Below are 25,227 nucleotides of genomic sequence, written 5' to 3'. Positions count from 1 at the left end.
CTTACTGATACAGCTCTCTTCACAGTTACTAAAGAGTATTTGTATATACTACATGCAATCCTGAACAGAATGCTATGTAGTTGATTCTCTCTCATCCATCAGCTCCTAATTCAAACCATCTTATTATAATTTAGTCCCAGGCTTAGCTGTATAGAGCTCAGGGAGGCTGATTTAATATACATGGACAGTAAGCTACATAACCCTGCTGTCCAATCATGCAAAACAAGAAAATTTCTCGTGCTCTGTTTCAGCCTTTCATATCATCACTTCATCACTTCTCAGGTAAACTAATTTGGAAGTAATTTAACTGTCCTAATCCCAAGCAAAAAGCCTGGTGATACAATATATATGTATTTTTAATGCATATAAGCATGAATTTAAGGAATAAGCAAGGGCTATCTTTTGGCAAGTTTTACTTAGCAAGTACAGATGGTTTCTTTCTGTGGACATAAGGTTTAAATGACTGAATTTATGAATCTAATAACCCTTCCACTGACAGTTGTAGTACTCGACATGTGAAACTGGTCTTCATAGGTTCCCACAACTCATCTTATATCTGGCCTTCTTCCCTGCACTTTTTCTACCACAGTCCTTTATTCCTTATTTACTTTCCTCTTCTCAACTTTCCCACACTTCCTTATTCACAGAAATTATGTGTAGGATATATGTTATTACACCTATTTCCAATTCAGAATGAGCCTGTAAGCCCTTTCAAATCCTTGCAGTACTCCCTGAGGGCAGACTTTTGTAAAAGAAAGAATATGCCAGTCAGACGTTTACAAATTAAACACAGTCCTATGTAAAATTTTATTTTGCCTCAATCTATAAGTGCTACTATTTGTTCGAATTGCTCACATAATCAGTTCCATCCAAAAAGGAAAGGTAAAGTGCTTTTAGCATGTAAGCACAGTTGGGAGGGCCTATCCAAAGGTCTTCCACTAGGACAAGAGAAAATCTAAATAGAGATTTGTATTTTCTGGATGTCTGTATTCTCTGGCACATAAGAGATTTTCATGATCAGTTCAATTTTTTAAAACCTACCAAATGTCAATCATGGCAGGGATGAACACTGAGCTGATTTCTGATAACTAAGCTATGTTATCACTGAACATAATTTATCCTAAATGATTACTGGCATCTTTTAGTAAGACCTTGGGGTAGGGGCTCTTCACAAGTAATATAAGCACTATTGCACAGGAATAATGGGCATCCCCAGAGTAGCTATGTGCTAGAGACTTCCTCCACTGCTTCTTCCCTGTGCTGGTATCCAGGCCTGAGAGCTGAAAGGACAATGCACAAACCCACTGAGGGTTTTCACAACAGAGACTAACAGAGGAGGGACTGCGAGGTACTAATTTTTGAGGTACAATCGACAGACTGAAAATGATGAGATCTTGAGTACATGAGCCGATTTCTATTGCCTTTGATTCATTAAAGTTTTTTTACATGTCTAACCTGCTTTCTTTCTCACAGGATAGTTGGGAGAATTAGGTGAGATAAAGCCTAGTACAGTGTCTGCATACTCAAAACATATTCCAAGTCTCCTCCCCACCCCAAAATAAAGAAGGTCGTCCTTGAACTTTGAAAGTACTTTGTAAATAAGAAGAAATTAGTTCTTCTATCAGCATCCTTGTCAGCATAATTCTAAATTGCTCCCAAGAGTACCTTCTCTTTTGTAAAATAAACACTTTATACTCTTTGAAGTACACACAAAGTTTCATTTTGTTCAGTGTTCTTTACTTTCCACTGTGAAAAGTGTTTCTGAGGAACTGAAATCCCGGAAGGTAACCACAACAAAAACATGTTAAATGCTTTTTTGAAAGTGAGGATTCAAAGGCAGACTTGTAGAGAAGTCATACTTAGGAGACAGAAGGCAAATGCAGCCTCTGGAGGGAATTATTCTAATTACTACCTAAAAAAGGAAAGTTATTCAACTACATTCAAGGACATAAGACAAAGCATTACTTTAAAACTAGAACTGACTGAACAGTTGGATGATAAACATATTTGAAATGGGAAAGGGAAATAAATTTAATAATAATTTGAATTGGGACAATGATCCATTATTCCTAGATGCTTCTGTTATCTCAGTACTCTGTTTCATTTTTTACCTCCCACAATGTCTTCACTGAAATCACAAAGCAGTACTTTCAGAGAACTAAATAATAGTTGTCATTTTGTTAGGATTCAAAATTTCAATCCAGTAGCCATCAGGATCTTGAATAAATGCCAGGCCTTTCATTTTACCTGTAAAATGACATGATTTTCATTACCGAAAAGACTGTTAAAAACTTAAAATTTTAAGTATGCTTTAATTGAAAATTTTAATTTGCATTTTAATGAAGTACATTATCCTGTTTATAATTCTAATTTTAAAAAATTATATTGTCAGCATTGCCCAAATACATGTTTTTCAGAATGACTAACATTCTATCTTATACACATAGCTGGAAACCAACTCTCCTGAAATAAACTGTGGGACTGGCTACATCTTTTAGGTATCAGGTGGTTACTTCACCTTCATAGTATCATTTCATGGTACTAGTTGAGTAATCATAGAAACTACCTTATTTAAAAGAGGAAAAAGAAAACAAGGAGGTGCTGGAAGGAGCAGGTAGCATGACTTAACCCACAGAGCCAAAAGACCCAGGAAGAATGGGTCAGACAAACCCTTTAAACACTATTCTAGGTAACCCCAGCTCTGCTAATCAGATTTTTTCTCCCAGGAATTTGTAACAGGTTGAGAGGCTCGTAGGTTCAGTAGTAGAGCTATTTGCTTAAATAGAAAAATGTGATCTCAGAAATCTATTTTGGGACAACGATGCTGAATTAATTTGATTCCTGTCTCTGGCTCCTCTCCCCAAAATCAGCCCAAGGTATACAGAAGAAAAATGGAGAAGGAAAAAAAAAGTGAGATTCGCTCCCCCCCCACCCCCATGGGGTAATGATTGTAGAAAGGAATAGGTGGGGATGGGGTGACTGCTTTAATCCAGTCTATGTGAAAGTGGGTAGTTTTGACCTGGACCAGAAGGCAGTCCATCAGAGCTGTGGGAGAATAAACAGAAATTTTGTTTGTTCCTACCCACACTCTGTGTATGTGGAGGGATTCAAACTACTGATTCAGCTGTTGTCAAGAGTAAATAACGGCAGTACAAAGCCTTGTGTCTGTAAGGAACCAGCTGATCTCCCCAGCCTTCACTTTCCACCCCACCAGGCTAAGGAATGCCCATTGCAGAAGTGTCTCCTACTAATACTGCTTCTCCCTGAGGGACAAAGGGGGAAGAAAATCCAACCTCAAGACTTGTTCTGCAGAATTAACTCCCATTTTCAGGTGCCCACGAACCCCTGCCCAGCCCATCTTTCTAAGATCATTTGGTTTGCTAAGAACTGGGGTATGCCTTCCCTCCATTCGCATCGCCTGATGGACTAGAATGGTTAATAGTTACAATAAAAAACAAAACAAATAAAAAAACCCTCAGAGATCAAAGTAACAACAATTTGAGGAACATAACCATAAAAAAGTCCTGGATTACTGTTCAAACAAAAGAACAAAAACATTAGACCAATGGACTAAAAATTAACATGTAAAAGTGATGAGAAATATGAAATATAACCAACAAGATCAAGAAAATATTTAAGGAAACAAGCAAAAATTAGTGATCAAAATTATAATAGATGAAATTAAGAACACAACAGATAAGAACATAAAAGATGAATATCAGAACAGATACATTTGAGGAAAAATTAGCTAACTGGTATGCCAGTTTGAAGAAATCTCCCAGAAAGACAGTAAGGATGAAGAAATAACAAATATAAAAAGCTTCCAGATTAAAACAGAAGATAGTATGCAAAGGAACATGAATCAGACAACAGATTTTTCAATAGCAACACCAGACTGAAAAATAAGACATTGGAGTTGTATCTTCTGGATCAAAAGAAAATAAACCTAAGATTTTATATTCAACAAAACTGTCATTCATATATAAAGGCATGGTTCTCAGGAATACAAAGCTCAAAAGTTTTGTCTCACAAATCCTTTGAAAACAGTTTGGGTTGAGGTACTTAATAAAGGGATAGAAAATTCCAAAAGATGCTGCATAAGATATGTGGAGAAAAAGTGATCAGATACTTTTATATATATATATATATATACACACACACACATATATATATATATTAGGTAAGGAAAATAAATCAACAATGTCACAGTCTGGGTAATAATAACACGATGGGGATATGGTAGAGCAAGTACTTATCTTACTGGGGAGGATATTTGTATATGAAATCTTTTATTGAGGAAAAAAACTAAGGATTAAAATGAAACAGTTAAGTGCTTCAAATAAAAATTGAAACAATAAATTACGATGACAAGTGGATTAAGTAAAATACAATACATGTAAATCTAACAAAATCCAGATACATATTATTTCAAGAGACATACCTAAAACTTAAGGACATGCAATGGTTGTAAAAGGAAGAAAACAAATTACCAGAAAATTATTAACTAAAGAGATTTGGTGCAGTTATACTAATAGCAGATACAAGACTTTAAGGAACTTATTTTGGGGCTAGATACAACCTGAACTAGGGGGAGCTGGTGGCCAATGAGAAAATGTCCTAGGGTCAAAGGGTGGGAGAGGGAGGCTAAGTTTTCCATGTCTAGTCCCTTGTGAAGCCACTCTCATTGCTTCCTTTCAGTTCCTTAAGATACCCAGGTATTCTTCCAGTCATTTCCCTTCTTTCCTTAAGCTGGATGAAGAACATTTCTTCAAAGTTACTTGTAACCGGAAGAATTTTGGTACAAAAGTACCCTCTGTGGGTGCTTTGTAAATGTTATGTAACTAAAGAGAGGCCCAGAAGAAAACAAGGAGCAGACTCACCATCATCAGGTTTCTTCACAAATTTGACTCCCAGTTCTTCAAACCTTTTACAAGCACCATGTACATCAGGAACAGCAATTCCAATGTGACCTTAGGTGACCATCCCCAAAACAAGGTAAAGAGAAGGAAGAAATAATTACAACAGGGTATCCAAGAGCCACAAGTACCTTCTGAAAGTAATTTATTTGAAAACATAAGGCACCCAAAGACAGACTGAATCAAGTGGGTTCAAAACCTATAATAAAGAACAAGAATCTAACTGGTTGGATGTAATAAATTAGTTGCTCTGAACTATAAATTACTTTAAAAAAGCCTAATATTAGCTCATATTTATTTCAGTCTGTTAAGAAATAATTATTTACTTATACTTAATAGATTTGTTGTTGACAATGACTATGCAGCAGCCAATAAAAGTCTATAATCCTATCATCTTGACTGAGAAATTTTAGATCAAAGAAGAAGTGTATGCTAGCAGAAATTAGGATTATTATTAACCATAGTTTTTGCTTTTTAAATTAAACAGTCTCCTGGGAATATAATACTAAGACTAAAAAGTAAAATTGTCATCAGAGAGTAAATGTAAAACTTGCACTGAGACTATAAAATTAAACTCCTAAATAAAATTATGTATGGAAAATAGAAATAACCATAATTCTAATAAATTAATTATACTTAATGTTTTAGATTTATTTTTATGATAAATAGGTATGCAATGCAAAAATAACACAAAGCGAAATATATACATACAAATAAATGTACATACCAAATCCTCGAGGGTCTGAATTTCCACTGTGGTAACTCTGGGTCTCATCGTCTTCAGTGCCCCAGTTGCTACAAAAGGAGGGAAAACATAATTATGAGTGACCTACAGAACAACATTCTGAAAAAAAAGTTGCAATGATCTGCTAAATCTTAGCATGTATATATGCTACTTATTATATTTGGTCTAATCTCTGCTACTGCAAATATTCAGTTTTCAACTCTAGACAGAGAAAATGGAAAAACTGTGATTTTTAAGTAGGGTAAGGAGATAGTAAAATCAGACATCTTGGTTAGATCAATAATGATTAAACAGCAACTATCATGTATTGTGCTAAGTACTTTATTGAAGAGACTTTATTTATTTGAAGATTTCATTAAATCCTCAAAACAGCTCCATGAGCTAGACTTGAGTCTCCACTTTAGAAATGAGATTGCAATTGGGGAGGTGATATAATTTGCTCAGTCAGAGCTATTAGCAGAGCCAAGATGTGTGTGCCCATGTCTGTCTGATTCTAGAGGTGTTCCAAATAAGGAGATACACAAACTCACATGCCCAGAAATAAACACTCTTTTGTTAGTTGTTAAACAATGCACAGAAACAACATAAAGAATAGAAAAGAAAGGGAATACCTATTTCAACATTTTTAAACGTTGAAATCATGAAGACCTTAGTGGTAGTGCTTAAACATTTATTAGCTACATTCAGCAAGTCTCTAGCCACTGCAGTCTCACATTCTCTATCCAAAAGTGAAATTATCTCACCTGCCCTACCTAGGTCCCAAGAAAAATATAAAGACCACAAGATCCACAAAAAAAACCCACTCAAATATACTGTTACAAATGCAAAGTGATTAGGTAGACCCAGTTTAAATTAAGGTGGTAAGTAAGGAAAACTAGTTTTAAGAAATGCAGAATAGAGAAAGGGGAACCCTCCTACACTGCTGGTGGGAATATAAATTAGTTCAACCATTGTGGAAAGCAATATGGAGGTTCCTCAAAAAGCTCAAAATAGAAATACCATTTGACCCAGGAATTCCACTTCCAGGAATTTACCCTAAGAATACAGCAGCCCAGTTTGAAAAAGACAGATGCACCCCTATGTTTATCTCAGCACTATTTACAATAGCCAAGAAACGGAAGCAACCTAAGTGTCCATCAGTAGATGAATGGATAAAGAAGATGTGGTACATATACACAATGGAATATTATTCAGCCATAAGAAGAAAACAAATCCCACCATTTGCAACAACATGGATGGAGCCAGAGGGTACTATGCTCAGTGAAATAAGCCAGGCAGAGAAAGATAAATACCAAATGATTTCACTCATATGTGGAGTATAAGAACAAAGAAAAACTGAAGGAACAAAACAGCAGCAGAATCACAGAACCCAAGAATGGACTAACAGTTACCAAAGGGAAAGGGACTGGGGAGGACGGGTGGGAAGGGAGGGATAAGGGCAGGGAAAAAGAAAGGGGGCATTATGATTAGCATGTATAAGGGGGAGAGGCACGGGGAGGGCTGTGCAACACAGAGAAGACAAGTAGTGACTCTACAGCATCTTACTACGCTGATGGACAGTGACTGTAATGGGGTTTGTGGGGGGGACTTGGTGAAGGGGGGAGTCTAGTAAACATAATGTTCCTCATGTAACTGTAGATTAATGATACCAAAAGAAAAAAAAAAGAAATGCAGAATATATAAAAAGATAAACACTTGTACTCACTGTGTTAGTTCAAGTGTAGCTTTTCTGGAGAATACCCATGCTACTTTTTCACCTTTATCCTTTGGGATGTCATTTTTATCCTCATAAGCCAAGAAATAGAGGGAAAATTTCATAGTGGGAAAATCTAATTTTTGGAGTAGCCTGAAATTAAACAAGAAGAAGCCTGAATCAATTAACAATAGATAAGGTTAATTCATACTAAAATAAGCATGCCAATATTCGAGTTCTACTAAGAATAAGAGCTGTATGTTCTGAAGCTATTTTAATAGAAAAAGCAGGAGGTGATAAAAGAAAAAATCTCAGTAAAAAAACCTACTCATCTGTAAATATTAGTGAAATTAAAAAGTTTTTAAACGCAAATTCCTGTGACACCAATTCTTCAAATACAATGAAATTTAATTTAAATTACGGTATTTGTTTATAAATAGTACCTTCACAAGAAAATTGTTTTTTTAAGTAAAAAATATAATGCATTACCTCATTATTCTTTTAGATATATGATATTCAGTTAAATAAAATACATTTAGTGAGCTCTTATTATGCCAAAACTCTTAGGAAAAGAAATTGAGGATAGGTCACAAGAGAGAAGGAAGGCCAGATTAATATGACAGAAGATGTGAATGTCAGTAATGAAGTAGTTAACCAGTACCAAATACTGCAGAAAGGTCAGACAGGATTAAGACTGAGAACAGGCCACCAGATAAGCAAAGGTCCTATGAGGACAGTTTCAGCAGCATGGGGCAGCAGAACCTGGGCTGCCCTGGACTGGGAGAGGATGGGAGGTGAGCAAGGAAAATAACAAGGGTTGTCTACCTATATATATAGATGGTTGGTGATGATGGAAGGAAAGCAAGAAAGCAGAGGGCAAGAGTTATCAGAGAAGAGACAACACTTACACTTTTTGTAGGCTGAGGGGAAGAGCCAGTGGCAAAGGAGAGACTGACATGAGACAATTAGTGCATGAATGACCAATCTTGAAGTTTAAAAAAAGGTAACTGAAGTTGTGGCCTATAAAGTGCATTTAAAGAGTGTAAGATTATTTTGCAAGGAATAGGGCAGAATGAGGATGCATACAATACAAATTCCTTTAGATTACTGAGGTTTACATGCTCAAAGATGACCTTATTCCTAATCAATAAGAGGGAATGGTTGAAGCATAGCAAATGGGAAGTTTCTAGAGTTCTGTTTCAAGTATTTTAATTATTACTACTAGGTAATATGCCTTGACCCACTGAGATCCACACATTGACTTATCACAAATAAGATTTTCTCTAACATGTTTATAATAAAGTATCAAATAACTCAGCTAATTCAATCATGAAAACTATCTCTGCACCTAATAAAGCCAAAGGCACAAGCCTCACAGGGGACTACAACAAACCTGCTGCAACTTGCTTTTCTCAGCTGAGCCTCTCTCTCAGGATAATGTCAGGTTGCAATCTATTTGGGGGCTCTTTAAGAAAACAAGGTCACACTGGAGTCAATCAGACCTGGATTCAAATTCCAGCTCTACCAAGTACCCACTATGGAATCTGAGGCCCAGAACTTAGAATGTCTTTAAGCTTTGGCTTCTTCCTTCATCTGTAAAATGGAGATTTAAGCTATGCCATAAGCAAGACTACTATGGAGACTGAAATAACTGTGAAGTACCTGGCAAGTAGCAAGTTTTCACTATAGTTGTTTTCATTCTATCTTTTAAATATCCCATAAGTATATGCAAAACTACTTTTTCTGGAAAGAGTTACAAGAAACTGCTTAACAGCAGTTATCCTTGGGGAGGATGGGGAGAAGGAAGCTATTACTTTTCATTTTGTATTTTCCTGAACCGGTCAGACTCTTAGATCCAAACACAGATATATACTCCATTACTTGAATTTTCCCCTCAATGTCCATGGAGGTTATGTAGGCAGTAAATGAAATATTATTTGATTTTATTTATGTTAAATTATCAAAAACAAAAAACATCATGTTATTTAAGGCTACAAATCAAGAAAAAAAAACAAATATGCTTTCAGGATTACAAGATCAGTGGATATTACTAGGCAAAAGAGTCCCTATCCTATAATGGGACAGATGGTCAGTTTTAGGTAAAACTCATTCATTTTCTAAGTAATATGTCTTTATATCTGTATCTTTTCTGAAGTTAACAAGAGGCTAAAAGTGGCCATAACATCAAAAGCATCTGGACTCATCAAGGATTTAGCTGGCAGCTCTCAGAGAGAAGGGAGTTAGACAAAATGCAAGTCTTGGTGTCTTCTTGCTGGGTGAAGCTGGCTGGGATAGAGAAGAGGAACTGCAGAAGCCCTGGCCAGTAGAGCCTAGTCCCAGACTCTCGGAACTTTTGTGACTTTTGAAGCAAATGTTATCCATTTTTTAAATGGATCCGAAAACATTTCCTCTATTTGCTCAGCTTTGCATTTAAACATTACAGGTGCAATCAACAGCTACTTACGTCATCCCAAGAATTCTAGTATAAAAATCCAGTGACTTCTTAGGATCCTTAATCCGCAGCATGGTCTGCTGCAACAGAAAATCCTGCAGAGCAGAAGTGTTTATTAAACACCTTTAACTTTTACCACTTGTTAACAACGTTAATTGTGCTTTTTATACCAAGATAAAAACAGCTTACCATTTTAACACAATGTTTAAGAAGAAAGCAACTTTGTCCCCTCAGCCTACCATGGAAATTACCCAGAAAATGTTCCCATACTTACCACCTACAACTTCCTGTGGCTCCCTGCCCAAAGGTGTTTGCTGTCACAAGAATAAGCCCCTGTGTGTGGCCACAAGGTTTACAGCCCAGGAATGACCCTCAACCAACACTGAATAAAAAACCTGGCTCCCTTGCCCCTTAGAGGGACATCGTCCCTCAAAGGTTCCCCAGCAGGACTGAAGCCCAGTTGCCCTCAGTGGTAATCTACCCTCACACACTTTTCATTGCCTCCTCGTCTCACTCCAAAGAGTTTTCTCTGAATACCACACAAATAAACTTCTTACAACCAAACCCTTACCTCCAGTCTGCTTTTAGGTGAGCCAAACTGAGACAGTGACATTACAAACAAAAAGTTCAGTCACTAAAATTTGTCGAATGAATGCAGAAATGCCCTTCCAAAACCATTCATTGGTCACCATAGCAAGAAGTTACTCACAAAATCCTAGACTCCTAAATAACTAAAAGGGTAAAAAGTTACTGTCTCTTACACCATTGTGAAACTGTCCAATTTACATATCAGGAAACAAAAGGCTTGCCTTGACTGATAAAAGAATAGAGAGTATATTAATTCATGGAGCTAAGATTATTATTAGCATTAATAATAATACTTTGTGCCTAGAGGTTTGAATTTGTTAGGTACAATGACCATGAGGTACTATTATCTACAGATATGAATAACTCCATTTTACAGATGAGAAACACACACAGGGCAATTAATTGTCATAGCTTTCTGATTCTAAGTTCACGTCTCCTTCTATCTCCTTCTATCAGGTCTTCTACAGGTACCTTCCAGACCATGAGCCTGTTAACTACATTTGTGCTTCCGAACAGATTTTTATTCTTGCCATACCCATGGTCGCCATAAAATGGGCCTGGTAATTCTGTACTCTTCCTTTGCAGCCATGCAGACATCCCTCCCTATAACTCATATCATGTAACATAACAAATGGATTTTATTCATTTATTCATTCAACATCATTAAGAAATATTCTTCTACTTTGCTAAATTTTTAAATAACCAAAATGTACACTTAGGCAATAGAATTCTCATTTACAACAAAACTAGCCTAAAAAGTACTTTAATAAGTTGATCTTAATGAATATAGTGATTTAATTCTTCATTAACAGCTTATAGTCAGTCATATACAAGGAAGTTAGCCCTGAAGTTCCATGTTTCTAAAATGGTTGGACTGCTTTTCTCAGCTAGGTGCTATGCTCATAAAGGTCTGTTTCAGCAAGCAGCTCAAAAGAGAAAGCAGCTTCTAACGTGCAGGCTCTGGCCTGGCACTCACAAGTGGGCCTTGCTCTTCTGTTTAACACAGTTGCAAAGCATGTTCCAAGTCACTCTGTGATTGCCATGGAGTGAGAGCAAAACAAAAGCAGCAAAACCAATTCCACTTCCTAGTATTGTTTAAGCACACGTTAAAGCAAGGTATTGTGAACGCTACAAAAGTAGACAGTTCCCTCACCTGGCTAGTAAGAGTGACTGCTACTTCTCTGTCAGTTCCCATGTTTGCGTAAGGAGGTTGCCTCCAGGCCAAAACCTGGTGTGTGATGTTTGAGGCCTGAATACCGGCAGGCCTTATCAGGGACAGAATAGGTGCCTTCCTCACAGCAGCCTTGGTGCACAGCCAGTGCATTTAGGTCTCTGTGGGCAGTTGTAGGCAAGGACTAAATCCTAACGATGTTCTGGTTATCCTATAAAACACTAATTTAGATATTACTCCGAGGAACTTTGCAGTAGGACTTCAGGTTATTAATCAACTGATATTAAAATAAGGAGATTATCCAGGTAGCTTCAACGAAATCATATGATATCTTAAAAGCAGAAAGTGGCAGAAGAGACAGAGAGAGAGGCCAAAGGAGAAGGCATTAGAGCAGTATGACAGAAGAGGACGTCGGGGAGATGCCAAGTGAGAGAAGGACTCAAGGTGGCACTGCTTGCTCAGAGATACATGGGCACACATGCGAGGAGTTAAGGACAGCCTCTGGTAACAGCCAGCAAAGAAACTGGGACATCTGTCCTACAACTGAAAGGAATTTAATTCAACCAATAACCTAAAACAGTTTGGTAAAGGATATTCCCCCAGAGCCTCCACTAAGGAACACAGCACTGTCAGTAACCTTGATTTTAGCCCAGTGAGACCCCTGTCAGACTATATAACCTACTGCTATGAGATAATAAATGTGTTATTTTAAGCCACTCACCTGCAATAGAAAACTACCACACCTCAATGTCATTCCCTACCTCTGGTGAGCTTGGTGGGACCTATAAACAGGTATTCAAATGATTAAAACTATCTGAAAATATTAGTTACCACTGCATATAGAAAACTTCAGCTATCTACTTATCAGTCTTAAAATGTAGATATTGATCTTATTTTGATGATTCAAGGACATTTCTACAAACATCTACAAACATTTAATACTACTTGTCCCATACAGAGATGGTCCCTGGAACTCCGGACTTTTAATTTATTAATGCGTTTTTAGTTCCCTCCCTCACCACTAAGCCATGGGTTGCCAGTTCTATCAGCAGAACTCTCCTTTTCTGTATACTTGAAATCAATACAATTCTGTATATTAACTATACTTCAATTTTTAAGAACTGTCTCCTTTCTTGGACAATAGCCTCCAACTAATCTCCCTAAATTCTCTTACTCTACATTTCTCACTGCCTCCCCTGCTAGCACCCTGATCCCAGCTCTTCTACCTCCTTCCCAGACTGACTGGTATTCCCCTCTCTCACCTTGCCCCCTACAGTCTATTCTCAGCTCCTTTAAAAAGTTAATTCAGATCATGTCACTAATCTGGTCAAAAACCTGAGATGGCTCCCGTGTCACTCGGTGAACCTCAAGGTCCTTACAATTGCCCATTATGATTGGTTCCTATTGCGTCTCAGACCTCACCTCCCCTGCACGCACTCTGCTCCACTCGAGTCTCAGTTCACTGAACTTGTCTGCCACATTCCAGCCTGAGGGTCTCTGCAGAGCCACTTCTCCTAATCTTCTTAAGTCTTTGCTCAAATGTCACCCTCTCAATGAGGCCTTACCTACTTTAAAACTGTAACTCTCCACTTGAACATCTTTCTAGTAGCAACACTGGTATTGCTAGACTACAAACGACTGTTATTACTTCTGTTCAAAAAAGCCTACACTGAGAACCTCGTAACTTGGCACAGATTTCTTCTTCTACAGATGCTGTGTAGAGTACTGTAAAACAAGTCTGATAGCCCTGCCTATCCTATCCCTTCTCCTTATCCCATTTTTTCATTTGATGAAAAATCCATAGCACTTGTCACCTTTTAATATGCTATTTACTATATCTTTTATGTTTTTCTTTCTCCATTAGAATATAAGCTCCATAAGGGCAGGGATGTTTGTTTTGTTTACAAATGTCTGACAGACAGAACTTGGCACCCAAAAAATATTTGTTGAATGAGTAAATGAATTTTCACTGCATTTTTCTTTCCAACTAAGCTGAATCCAACATCACTGGTCTCTTCTTCAGTTAAAAAAAAAAAAAAGTATAAAATCTAAAAACTGCCTTTTAAAATCTGGTTTGTAATGACCCAGTTTACCATGCCACCAACGCACCGGTCATGTTCTATTCTGCCTTTTCAACATCTTTCTAGTGCCAACATTGGTATTGCTAGACTACAAATGACTTTATTATTACTTCTGTTCAGTCCATAAAGGCTACACTCAAAACCATGTAACTAGCACAGTTTCTTTTTCTGTAAAGTACTGTAGAACAAGTCTGACCCTGCCTAGCCTATCCTATTCCTATTCTTTTGGATAACAACCTTTCGGGAAAGCAGTTTGGCTCTCAAGGGCCTTTAAGAATTCATACTCTTTGACCAAGATGGCTCCTTTCTAAAAAATGTATCTAAGAAAATAATCAGAAACTCTGACTCTGACAAAGTTTTATGTACAATGACATCCATCACAACACACAATAACTACATGCCAGCCACAGTTCTAAGTAATTTAGAGAAATGAGTTCACATAATCTTCACAAAGACCCTGATACGTATTACCATTCCCATTTTACTGCTGATAAGTGGCAGTGAGAAAATTCCAGCCCAAGCAATTTCATTCCAAAGTCCTTTCTTTCAACCACCCTGGCCAAGCTGCCTCTAACAACAAAGGAATAGTTACATGAATTATATCATAGAATCTTATGAATACATTTAAAATGCTGCTTTAGAAGTACATTATATGGCATAGGGGCTATGCACATAGTATATTAAGTTTAAAAAGCAGAATCCATATATGTATACCTTGTTCCCTTTAATATGCTATTAAGATTAATTATATCTCAAAAATGTTAATGCCTTTAATCTTATTATTAACACAGTTATGTATTATAGCTATCTAAACATATAAAATAATACTAAAGTTTAAAAGAGCTATCTATAGCTAATCATACTGTATTGTATGTTTGAGAGTTGTTAAAAGAGTAGATCTTAACAGTTGCCACCACATACAGAAAAAGTAACTATGTGAGGTGATACATGCATTTACTAACCTTACTGTACTATCATTTTGTAATATACACACATATCAGATCACCATGTTGTACACCCTAAATTTACACAATATTATATGGAAAAAGGTTTCAAAAAAAAGCAAAAATGGAAAGATATACATTTTTCTGACTGAGAAGACTCTATGGTAAACAGATTATTTCCAAGTAAATATACAGATGTAATATAAACTCTAATGCCATTTTTTAACCCTAATAAAGCCTATACATGGCAAAAAAATTAAAGGTATACTCAATGTTAGTGGATTTGTTCACAAAAAAACAAGTTTATTCTTTGCTATGAAAGTGTTATTTGGATGATATAAAAAACAAGGAGGGTTTTTAATAAAATGATCTAGTTATTCTATGCTTAGATAATGGTTTTCTAGCACCACAATATTCTGTTAACTCTGTATTTCTAATAAACATTTCAACGATCTTGAGAAAAAGTTCCTTTCTTTAAAAACTCCTAAAAATTACCATTTATTGCTATGGTTCTAAAATATTGTTTAAAATAAAGATATTTTGTGTGTAAAAAGGAAAACGTACGTTCATGTCTCATGAAACAATTCTTAACTTGGTCTTTCCTTTATCGTGCTCTAAATTCAAAACAATAAAAATAAGATGTGTCTTTTATGTCTAAACTACCTTTATGTGTTCTGGGTTGGCTGCTAGGTAATAGAGATTTGCTCCTTTGCCTTATAAAAAGGAATAGAAATGATCACATTTTGGGGGGAAATTCTCCAAGTTTAATTAACCGAAAACTACTGTGAACAAGACTTTAAAGGCACAATCAAGCATGTTCCTAGTGCAAACCCTAGGTGCCTCCGATCTAATCCTGACTATACAGGCAAGGCAGGGATGTGGACCAAAATTGAGATCTCTTTAAGCACCTCTAAAGTGGTTTTGTTTTTGTTTTTGTTTTTTGTGTAAGATATGAGATTTAGGTAAAGCTTCATTTTTTTACCTATAGATATTGGATTGCTTTAGCACAATTTGTTGAGAAGGCTACCCTTTATCCATTGAACTGCTTTCACATCTTTGTCAAAAATATTTGGGCTTATAAGTATGGGTCTATTTCTGGGTTCTCTATTCTGTTCCTCTAATCTGTGTCTTTCTCCTTGCCAAAAGTACAGAGTAGTGATTACTGTAACTGTCCTAAAACCAGGCAGACTGATTCATTTTATTCTTTTCAAAATTTAGTTATTCTGGTTTGCCTTCCACATAAATTTTAGAATATTTCCTCTATCTAAAAAATGTTTGATAGGGATTATGTTAAACATGTATATCCATTTGTGGAGAATTGGTATCTTTATTATGGTGAATCTTCTACTCATGAATATGGTATGTCTCTCCATTTATTTAAATCTGAGTTATTTTATCAGCATTGTATAATTTACAGCATACAAATCCTATATGTTTGTTAGATTCATACTAAGTATTTAATTTTGTTCAGAAATTGTTTTCAATGGTGGTGCTCATGTTTTCTTTGTTAGTATACAGAAACACGTGACTTTTTTATGTCTACCCTGTATCCTGCGACCTTGCTGAGCTAATTAGTTCTAGAAGAGGTTTTTTTGTAGACTCCTTAGGATTTTCTACATAAACTATCATGGTATCTAAAAATAGGGACAGTTTTATTCTTCCTTCCAATCTGTATGACTGTTAACTTCCTTTTTTTGCCTTAATGCACTGGGCTAGAACTTCCATCACTATGTCAAATGAGAATGGTGTGAGCAGATATCCTTGACTTGTTCTCCAAAATTAGGGAGAAAGCATCACCATTAAGTATACTGTTAAGTATAAGTTTTTTATAAATGCTCTTTATCAAGTTGAAAAAGTTTCCCTCCATTACCATTTTTCCTGAAAAAAAATTTTAAATCATGAATGGTGATGATTGCTCAAATGCTTTTTCTGTACCAATTGATATGATGATGTGATTTGACTTCTTCAGTCTCCTAATATGGTAGGTTACTTTAATTGATTTTTGAATATTGAACCAGCCTTGCATATTTAAAAAAAAGCCCTGCTCAGTCATGGTGTTTCTTTTTTATATATTGCTGAATTCTGTTTGCTAATATTTTGTCAAGGATTTTTATGTCTAAGTACACAATGGATACTGGGCTATAGTTTTGTTTTGGTACTGTCTTCATGTCTTCTGGTTTTGGTTTCAGGGTAATACTAACTTTATAAAATGAACTGCAGTGGATTCCCTCCTCTTCAATTTTCTGGAAGGAACTATATAGAATTGTTAATTCTTCTTCAGTGTTTGGAAGAATTCTCCAGTAAAATTATCTGGGCATAGAGATGCCTTGAGAAGATTATTAATTTGAATTTGATCTCCTTATGTTAAAGAGCTATTCAAATTACTTGTTTCATATTGGGTAAGTTTTGAAGAAATTGATCTACTTCATGTAAGTTGTCAAATTTATGTATATAGAGTTGTCTTTAGTATTTCCTTATTATCTTTCTGATGTCTGCAGAGTTTGTAGTAGGATTCCCTATTTCATTCCTGATATTGGTAATTTCTGTTAGCCTTGCTACAAATTTGTCATTCTATTGTTTTTTTCAAAGAACCAGCTCTGTTTCATCGAATTTTCCCTATTATCTGTTTTCAGTTCACTGATTTCTGCTATTTATTATTTCCTTCCTTCTGCTTCCTTTGGGTTATTTTACTCTTCTGTTTCTAGGTTCTTGTGGTGGGAACTTAAATTGAGTGTAGACTTTTCCTCTTTCCTAATGTATGCATTTAGTGCTGTAAATTTCTCCCTTAATACTGTTTTAGCTGAGACTCCTTTTTCATTTTCATTCAGTTCAATGTATTTTTAAAAAATTTCCCTGAGACTTCCTTTTGATCCATGGATTATTTTAAAAGTGTTTAATTTAGAAAACTGGATTTTCCTGTTATGTTTCTGCCACTGATGTCTAGTATGATTCTATTATGGTCAGAGAACACACTTTGTATGATTTCAATTATTTTAAATTTGTTTGAATTAGTTTTAGGTCCCATGGTCTACCTTGGTGTATGTTTCATAGGTGCTTATAAAAGTGTATTCTGCTTTTATTGGGTGGTATGTTCTATAAACACTGAGCAGGTCTTGTTTATTGATAGTGTTGTTGAGTTTGCCTATATCCTTGCTAATTTTCTTTCTCATTTTATCAATTGGTCAGAGAGTACTGAAGTCTCTGACTTTAATTATGGATTTGTCTGTTTCTCCTTTCCATTATATCAGTTTTTGCTTCATATATTTTTGCATATTTGTGTGGTGCACAAATATTTAGGGTTGTTTTATCTTCTTGGTCAACTGACCCTTTTATCATTACATAATGTACTTCTCTACCTATGATAATTTTCTTTGCTCTGGAGTCTACTCTGATACTCATATAGCCATTTCTGCTTTCTTTTTATTAATGTTTGCATAATATATCTTTTTCCATCTTTTTACTTTTAACTTGCTTCTATCATTATATTTGAAGTGAGTGTCATGTAGACAGCATACATAGCTGAGGCCATGTTATTTTTCTTTCAGCTTTCTTGAGATATTATTGACATGAAGTACTTCATAAGTTTAAGACATACAGTATGATGACATATATGTTATGAAATAATAACCACAATAAGTTAACATCCATCACCTCAGATATAGATATGCTGGGCCATGTTTTTAAATTCACTCTGCCAATTTCTGCCTTAATTGGTATAGTTACAGATAATGTAATTATTGAATATTAAGCCTTAAGTTGGTCATTTTTAAATTTTTGTTTTGTTTTGTTTTCTTCTTTCCTTCCCTGTGGGTCACTGGGACCTTTTTTAAAATTCCATTTTTACTTATCAGTGCTGTTTTTGCATGTACTCTTTGTATAGCTCTTTCAGTTGCTGCTCTGGGTGTCCCATTATGTATAGGTAACATCACAATCACTTTGTGTCATCATCTTACTCATTTGAGTGAAGTGTAGAAACCTTACCTCTCTTAATATCCCTCTACACTTTCACTTTTACAATTGTCTTAAATTATTTCTACTGATGAGCTGGGTGGAATTTCAGGTTTTCCATGTTTTCCCAGTGATACAGTGTGGGATTGATGGGATTAATACATAAATGAAGTAATATAGAAATCAAATGTACAAATGCATATGACCTGATTGTTTCTCCTAAAACTCCTGATGCATGATCAATAACAGAATGAGTAAAGAAAAAACAGTTCCTACAACTTGTGACCGCCCTCACATGGTTTCGGTGTCCTTGAGGAGCATCACACCCTAGGGCTGGACTCAAGGTCAGATAATGATTGTGTTGAGCATGTGTTCAACCCCCTACTCAAAATTATTTGGATGTTTGGGTTCATTTCCTCAATAAATATGAGGAGTGCCTTTTTGGCATTACTCTTGCGCTGTTACACCTCGAGTTCCCTGGCTGGCCCTTTCAGATCTTCGATGTCTCATCGCGTCTCCTCCCTTATCTGCGGGTCAGAGGCAGGGGGGACCAACAATACAGCAAGGTGGGAGAAGCTTGGTTTTGTCTGGTGAGATGAGAAAGTCTTGGCTCCCTACTCTGCGTTATCTGATGGAACCCTGACAGGAGGCAGTTGGGCACCTCATTACAGGCTCTTTGGTGGAAGACTGGATCCCTCACTCAGACTTGGCTGGCATAGGTGGAGCTGCAGCCACAGTTTTCTGTGGTGCCTGGTTGTAGTAGAGCCATTATTATCTACAAGTTTATTGTCTTATCAGGAAATACAGCCTATATCCTGCTCCTGTGGCTAGTGAGAGCAGGCTTTCAGTGGGCTTTTTTTGTCTACACCCATTGGCATTTCCAGGTTGCAAATTTCCTTAGTTCCAAGTCTGGAATATACAAGGCAAAAAGAAAACACAGAAAATTTACCAACCTGTTGTTCCTAGGCTCAGGTCCCTAGTCAGTCTGCTGCCTTCTCTCCACCTTTCAGTGCCTTCCTGCTTCCTTTATATGTAATGTCCAGAGTTGCTGGTTGTACTTAGCAGGAGGTGGGAAAAGTATGTGTACTCTATTTTCCCAGATATGCTCTAATGGATTTTATACAATTGCCCCCAATAATTGGATATAGTTGGCTACTATGTGTGTTTTCAGGATAAATAAAAACTTGTCAAAAGGCCACAACAATGGCCAAAAAATAAAAATAAAAAAAGCTGCTTGCCTTTTGTTTTCTGCCTCTCAAATTCTCTATCTTGTGATGAAGACCCTCATTTCTCTTACTAAGGAACTTTTAAGATTACCACATTTTACTCAAAATCAAAATCCCTTGCCTCTATCATCTTCAGTCTTCAGAAAAGAGAAGTTTCAAACTCACATTACCAAAACTTTCAGAAAATTTTAAATTTCTTTGGCCTAACCTGTGTTTTGGCCTTAACAGCAGTGAAGCCAGCTTCCTTTGGAGCCCATCAACTCTCTTTTCTGATCACCCCCAGCCAGGAAGTCTTTTTAAGGCTCAACTAAACATTCAGACTCAATACAAACACACACTGAAAGGATATCAGTCAGAAAAACACAGCTTGTCAACAGAGCAGTGTTAGCCGTTCCTCCTCAGCAGGAGTCCTTAAAGGACTCACACTGCACGGCTCACGAACAGGGAGAAGATCCACACTGATTATGAGTGAGATCACCCTGGTGTAGAAGCCCTACATGCCACAGGAACCAATATCTCTAGTAGCAACTCTGTAGACAGAGCTTCCAGAATCTCCACAAGGGACGTTATGAGTCACTGCAATCAGGGAAGCCCAGCTTCCTATTAGATACTTAGAATTCTCCCTCTCCAGATGCAATTTATCAAAGTTATTTTTACCATAAGCAATACTGCACCATTTTTAATTGTTTCCTGGAAAACAGAGTAAGAGTTAACGGAAGGTCAGATTCTCATCAAAAGGGAAAGGGCTTAACTCTTTACCCCTAGGTATCATATCTCCTATAAAACAAAAATGGATGAAGTTTTGTTTTTTCCTGATTCTTTACAGTCACAACTGCCTTCAGTGAAACTTCCTTCTGGAAATACAAGTGCAGCTGAGGGGAACAAGATTATTTTACTATGTGATGGCTGCAGCACATGGTTGATGGACAATATGGTTATGATATATTTTTCTTCTCTATCTTCCTCCTCCTGTTGTTACTTCTCTGATTCAATCTATGTCAGACTATGACAAACTGTTCCAGAAAATAATTCAGCCACTCCCTTTATGTTTAGTCCATCTTATCTAAATTGGTTTTATGTGGTTCTTTCCTCCCCACTCTATAACTCAACAGCCAACAAAATACTTCAAGTATACTTACTCTACAGACAAGGAAGAGAGCTAGGAGAAACAAAGGAAAATTTTTTTAATTTAAAAATTACCTGTTGTATTAGTAAACATATCTGCCAGGCTACTCTTACAACAAGTAAGAGAAACAGGAAAATCCTGCAAGCCCTCAGTATCCTACAGCTTCCAAATCTCATTCAAAGGGAGAAAAAATATATACACATATGGGAGAAATAATTCTTCAGAGGCACTATGGTTCACATGTAGGCTCCACCACCATTATTTTGCATAAATTCATTCTTTTTATTGAACCTCAGTTCTTACATCTTTACAATGGGGATAGGTCTAGTTCCTAGCTCCTAGGGTTGAGTTGAAATTCAGTGGGATAATCCATGAAAGTGTTTAGCAGTCTGTCTGCTTAGACTGGCCAGAGCAAACTACTTCACTTATTACTGTTCTTCCTGTTATTATAAAACAGTGTTTCCACTACCATTATTCCTCTTGATTTTCAAATCTGCATTTACAAGCCCATACCTCTAACCTCAGGCTACTCATCATTTCTACCTGGGTCAAAATATCAAATTCATCACAGCCCAAATAAATACTCCTTATATTTCCAACAGAGAATGCCTCTAGAATCCCTTGTTTGCCTGTGTCAGACATCTGGAGTCTTCCTAGATTCCTCCCTCCCCACTCCTCCATAATCCAATCCAGTGTCCTATCAACCTGACTGCTTAAATGCCTCTGGCATCTTTCTCCTTGCCTTTCTAATGATCACTACCTTGCTCAGGTTCTCACTGCTTCCCATCTTGACAATTGTCACAGCCTCCCTGGTCTTTCTGCTTCCTGCAGGCTTACCCAGATGCAATTTACAGTTATCTTTCTGTAATCAAAACCCGATCATGACATTTCTAGGTTCAAAATCAATCCTTATCAATTAAAAAAAAAGAACACGAATCCCCAATAAATGTATATTATAATTATTTACACATATAAATGTTCTAATTATAAAATAGAATTACCAAATAGAAATCTTTACAGGGTGGGAAAAACAAATGAACATAATGGGAGTGCTCATATTTTCTATATGGATCCCAACAAATGTTTTGTGCACCATCCTCTCAACTGCCACGGCTTATAATTTCCATCTCATTGCAGATCACTGCATCAGTTCTCTGCTGTCATTGTGCTTGTATATATACTATGATTCTCTCTGCCTAGAAGTCATGGCCATTATCCTTCCTTTCTCCTTTCCAATCATTTACCCCCTAGTCCTGCACCCAACTCTACCCGGCTACCTTCTTTGTATTTGGTAAAACTTAGCTTAAGTGTCACCAACCCTGAAAGTTTTCCCTGACCCTAACACCTACCAGTCAGATGGAACAGGACTCCAAATTATTGTATTAAAGGACACTGACAGAGACAGTAAAAAGAATGACTTTCAGAATATTACGACTTGGGAAAAATATTCAGTCTTATGAAGTGAGCCAAGTAAGACTGCCCAGGATGTGGTACAGCTGCACATTCTCTGGTCTGATGAAAAGATCAACAAGCAACTTGACTTTCTACTAGTACTGCTCACTCCTTTCCAAACCAGGCCCTCATCACTTATCTCACCTTCTGGAAGAGCTTCTTAGGTGTCCTCATCACCTCCAGGCTTGGGTCCCTCCCATCTACTCTAAAATCCTGAGTAGATTTGAAATCCTGAATGGTTCCACTACTTACATAAAATGCAACTTCTTTAGATGTGATAATCAAAGCTGTCTCCATGATCTGGCTCTAAACTACCATTCTAGACTTTGCCACTGCTTAGATAAACTTAACCTGAACCAAAAACAAGTAACCTACCTCTCCACCACATGCCCTGCACTCCATCTTTCCTGCTAACTCACCACAGTTTTGCTCAGATGTTTTTCCATCTAGAATCCCTCCCATGTGGTGTTGGGAATACCATCCATCTTTCAAGGTATGGGTCCACTCTCACTTTCTGCTAGCTTCCCCACAGGTGAAATAACACCTTGAATTGTATCACTTTTCAGTTTAAAGAGCATCCATATACTTTATCCTGACAGCAGCTCTCTATGAGGCTTTTACAAACTCAGCCCGAGTGCCCTGCAAAGATCACTGCAGCCAATGATAGACCAGGGGATTCAAATGTAGGTCTCCAGACTTTGAATACCATGTGCCCACTGTCAGTGCTGCCTTCAAAAATCTCCACCTTCTGTGCTCCCAGAGTGCTTTGTAATTTCAATAGTACATTAATCCCAGTTCCTTCTTACCTTAGAGTTGGTGAAGGGACCTCAACTTGTTCACCCCAGTATTGCCCAAACACCATATTCTTTACATATAGCAGGTGATCATCAATCAGGCTGAATCTAATTCATTTAGGTTTTTTACTTTCCCTCAAGTCAAGTTCAAAAATTACTGCTGGAGTCAGTCTCTAGAAGTGGAATAGGGTGGAGGCTGAGAGTGTGGGCTCCTCCCTGGACAAGTTACTCAACACCTATGTACCAGAGTCTCCTTATTTGTAAAATGGAGATAATAATCATGCCTTTCTCATAGTGTTGTTGTGAGGATTAAATTTAATAATGTAATTAAAACAACCCAGGGCCTGGCATACTCAATACATACGAGTGCCTATTACATATTCCATTTTATGTCCCCCACCTAGTACTTCAAGGGTGCAGGATACTGAACTCAAGAAGTAATTATTCCAAATCACCAGGAGAAATTTAGATTATGCGGAGTGTAAATTAAGAGTGCAAAGAAATGTATTTAACAAATTTTATAAAGAGCTCCCTGAAATCTTTTAATAGTCCAGTACATAAAATCTCTAGTAATATGGGAAGCTAATGTATACTAAGTAACTCAATTTATATGAAACAACTAAGTATTACTATTAGAGGGTATACAAGTGAGATGAGTTTGAGATATATTTCTTTCCTTCTTCTCCCTTAATTTTGCAGTGACAAACATTTTCCCTAAGCTGAGTACAGGGTTTTTGCCAGTCTTGAGCAATTAGAGGTGTCTGACTCTTCACCCTGAAGGCAAAGAGCAAGCAGAGACCAAAATTATCCACCCCTCTTAGAGGTCTGCATAAAGCACATATTCAGTGTTCAAGGAATCTAGTGAGTAAATACAAAGGCGTTTACTGACATTGTGAGTACCCACCGGGTCCCACCGCCACAACTCCGAGCGGCTCCTGGGTCTAATCCTGACGAAGCACGGAGGCACCACACCTAAGTGTTCCACTGATTCTGAATGAGTTACACTGATTCTTAAGGACAGACATGTTACGCAAGCTGGAGGCAGGAAAGCCTCCGTATGCAACAGGTCGTTCCCCTTACTGGGTTTCTGCTGCAATGGGAGGGTCGGTGAAGGAATTTCTGAGATTCCCTTCAGATTTAAGCCCCATGACTCGGTCATCTCTCCTAGGAGCCACCGCGCACAGAGAGCATAAATACGGCCGTGAGAAACCATAAAAGCCAAGCAGAAGTGAAATTCTGGGCGCGGTTAAACTCGGAGCGATCGAATTAGTTTGTAGGAGGTAAGCCTGAATCCAGGCTGGGAGAGGGACCTTCGAACCTGGACCGGGAGTTCTGAAGCTGGGATTTGACCTGCCGTGGGTATCACCTGGGCAACACGCACACCACCAGACCAGGGATCTCACCTTGGGCTAGCCGTGGCTTCCAGTTACCGTCCCAAAATAAATTAAAAGCCAGTTGGGTTGCAATCTTTTAAACATCCTTCAGAAATGGATCCTCTCACGGATCCTCCACTGGACACCATTAGCCCTCTCCCAGCCACTCTGGTCCGCCCAAGGAGGGGCTCCAATCCAGCCCAGCAGGCCTGGCTGAACCAGGGTATCTGCTCCCTCCGGGGCCCCGGCTCAGAAGAAGCAGGATCTGCGCCCACCTTGGTGCTGGGTTCTGCGTCCGAGCAGCAACCGAGGGCGGCCTCGTCCGTGAGGCCGCAGGACGCGAGCTGTGGTTCTGCCATGGCCACGCTGCTGTATTCACAGACCGGGTTCGGGAGAACGCGACCACAACCGACACTTCAGACCGGCGCCTGTGCTGCCTTTACTAACGACGCAGCGACTGCGCCGCGGACGGGCGGCAGCTGACTTCCGGCCAATCACTGCGCGGAGAGCAAGTTGGCTTTCTGCTGAGTGGGTCCCCGTGAAGCAATGGCTTCGGCCGCGGGGTCTGAACCCCGAGACTACAACTCCCAAGGCGCATTGCGCTCAACGGAGGCACGCTTGAGCAAACAAACCCTGCGGCTGGAAAGCTTGGTTTGTCTGTGCTGCTTGACGACCTAATTTTGTTGCTGCTTAAATTATTAAAATTCAGTAGCCACCT

General features: G+C 37.7%; 1 protein-coding gene across 1 annotated transcript; it reads right to left on the bottom strand.

Moving 5' to 3' along the window:
* Positions 1-775: 775 nt before the first annotated feature.
* GLO1 (glyoxalase I) lies at positions 776-25,060 on the bottom strand. The gene is made up of 6 exons (XM_017652384.3): positions 24,785-25,060; positions 9,819-9,901; positions 7,367-7,507; positions 5,644-5,711; positions 4,881-4,970; positions 776-2,247 (listed from the first exon to the last, which is right to left on the bottom strand). Exons 1-6 carry the CDS (start codon positions 24,866-24,868, stop codon positions 2,159-2,161), a joined length of 555 nt encoding a protein of 184 aa, XP_017507873.1. The 5' UTR covers positions 24,869-25,060; the 3' UTR covers positions 776-2,158.
* Between the last annotated feature and the right edge of the window lie 167 nt (positions 25,061-25,227).

This window comes from Manis javanica, chromosome 16 (genome assembly GCF_040802235.1).
Source record: "Manis javanica isolate MJ-LG chromosome 16, MJ_LKY, whole genome shotgun sequence".
NCBI lineage: Eukaryota > Metazoa > Chordata > Mammalia > Pholidota > Manidae > Manis > Manis javanica.
Note: the sequence above shows the minus strand (reverse complement) of the source record. Positions and strands in the feature narration are given on the sequence as shown.